The 1,274-nt window shown below is 17.7% G+C and overlaps 1 protein-coding gene across 1 annotated transcript; it reads right to left on the minus strand. All coding sequences in view use genetic code 6, as the record gives it.

The window, feature by feature from the left end:
- Positions 1-190: 190 nt before the first annotated feature.
- On the minus strand, positions 191-871 carry TTHERM_002653462 (transmembrane protein, putative; the record flags this gene model as incomplete). Its single annotated transcript, XM_012795163.1, has 2 exons — positions 191-280; positions 608-871. Coding segments are annotated over 2 exons (354 nt in total), but the record flags the coding sequence as incomplete, so codon positions are not given.
- Between the last annotated feature and the right edge of the window lie 403 nt (positions 872-1,274).

The raw sequence follows: 1,274 nt of genomic DNA on the forward strand, positions 1-1,274 counted from the left end.
TTAACTAAGAGTAAAGTAAAAATTTTAAATAAAAAAATGAGTTTAATTAAAAAGAAAAAATTACAAATACAACAAAAATGAAAAATAAATCAAATTAAAAGCTAATAAACAAATTAAAATAGTGGTATTGTTTTAAACTCATTTTTATAACTAAAAATATTGTAATCCAGAACTAATAAACTTCTTTTACTAAAGATTAATTTCCAAATTTAAGAGATTAGTGCAATTTGCTAAAGCAGAACCTAAGTATGAAGCACCAATTGAATCAATTTCATTGCCCCTTTTTAAATATTTAATAAAAATATAATAAATTAGTAAATTACTTAGTTCGAAGGAAAAAATGAAGAAATAATAAGAAATTAATTAATAATAAAAGCAAAAAGTTTAAATAAAAAAATTTATTTAAATTAAGAAAATTGTGTAAAAATAGTTTTTGTTATTTTTGAAAATTATCAACAAATTCAAAGCTTTCTTAGTTATTGAGCAGATGCTTTTCAAAAATTTTATTAAAAAAGAAAAAGAAAAGTAAATCAAATAAAAAGCTAATTAAATTCATTCATTTTAAAACTAAAAATATCATATTCCAAAACAAATAAACTGTTTTTACATAAGATCAAGTGTTAAATTTGAGAGATTAGTGCAATTTGATAAAGCAGAACTTAAGTCTGATGTACCTTCATTACCAATTTAATTCCAACTTTTTAAATATTGAAATTATAAATAAGTACTTAGTTATTTAGAAGGAAAAAATGATGAAAAAATATGAAATAATAAAAAACGAATAAAGTAAGAGAAAAATGTGAAAATAAAAATAGAGTTAAATTAAGAAGGATAAAAAGAATGCAAGTAGAATAAAAAATAAAATAAAAAGCTAATTAACAAAATAAAATAAAATAATATATTGTTTTAAATCATTAAAAGTATCGCACTCCAAAACAAATAAACTGTCTATATCAAGAAAATGCGTTAGATGGAAAAAATGAATAAAAAATATTAAATAATAAAAATTGGTTAAAGAATATTAAAAATTGAAAGTTAAAGTTAAAATAACTGAAATAATATTTGAATAAAAAAAATTAAGAATCAAAATAGTTGAGAATTTCTATTAGAAAAATTATATCATAATAAATTAAAAATTAAATATATTGAAGTTAGTAATAATAATATTTATAAATCAATATACTTCTGATAAATATGGAGAGTCTCATGAGATTAGAGTGAAGAATTTAAAAACTTTTTATATTAATAAAAATAAATTTAAATTATATTGATAA

The sequence above is a fragment of the Tetrahymena thermophila genome (assembly GCF_000189635.1).
Source record: "Tetrahymena thermophila SB210 genomic scaffold scf_8255395, whole genome shotgun sequence".
NCBI classification, from domain to species: Eukaryota; Ciliophora; class Oligohymenophorea; order Hymenostomatida; family Tetrahymenidae; genus Tetrahymena; species Tetrahymena thermophila.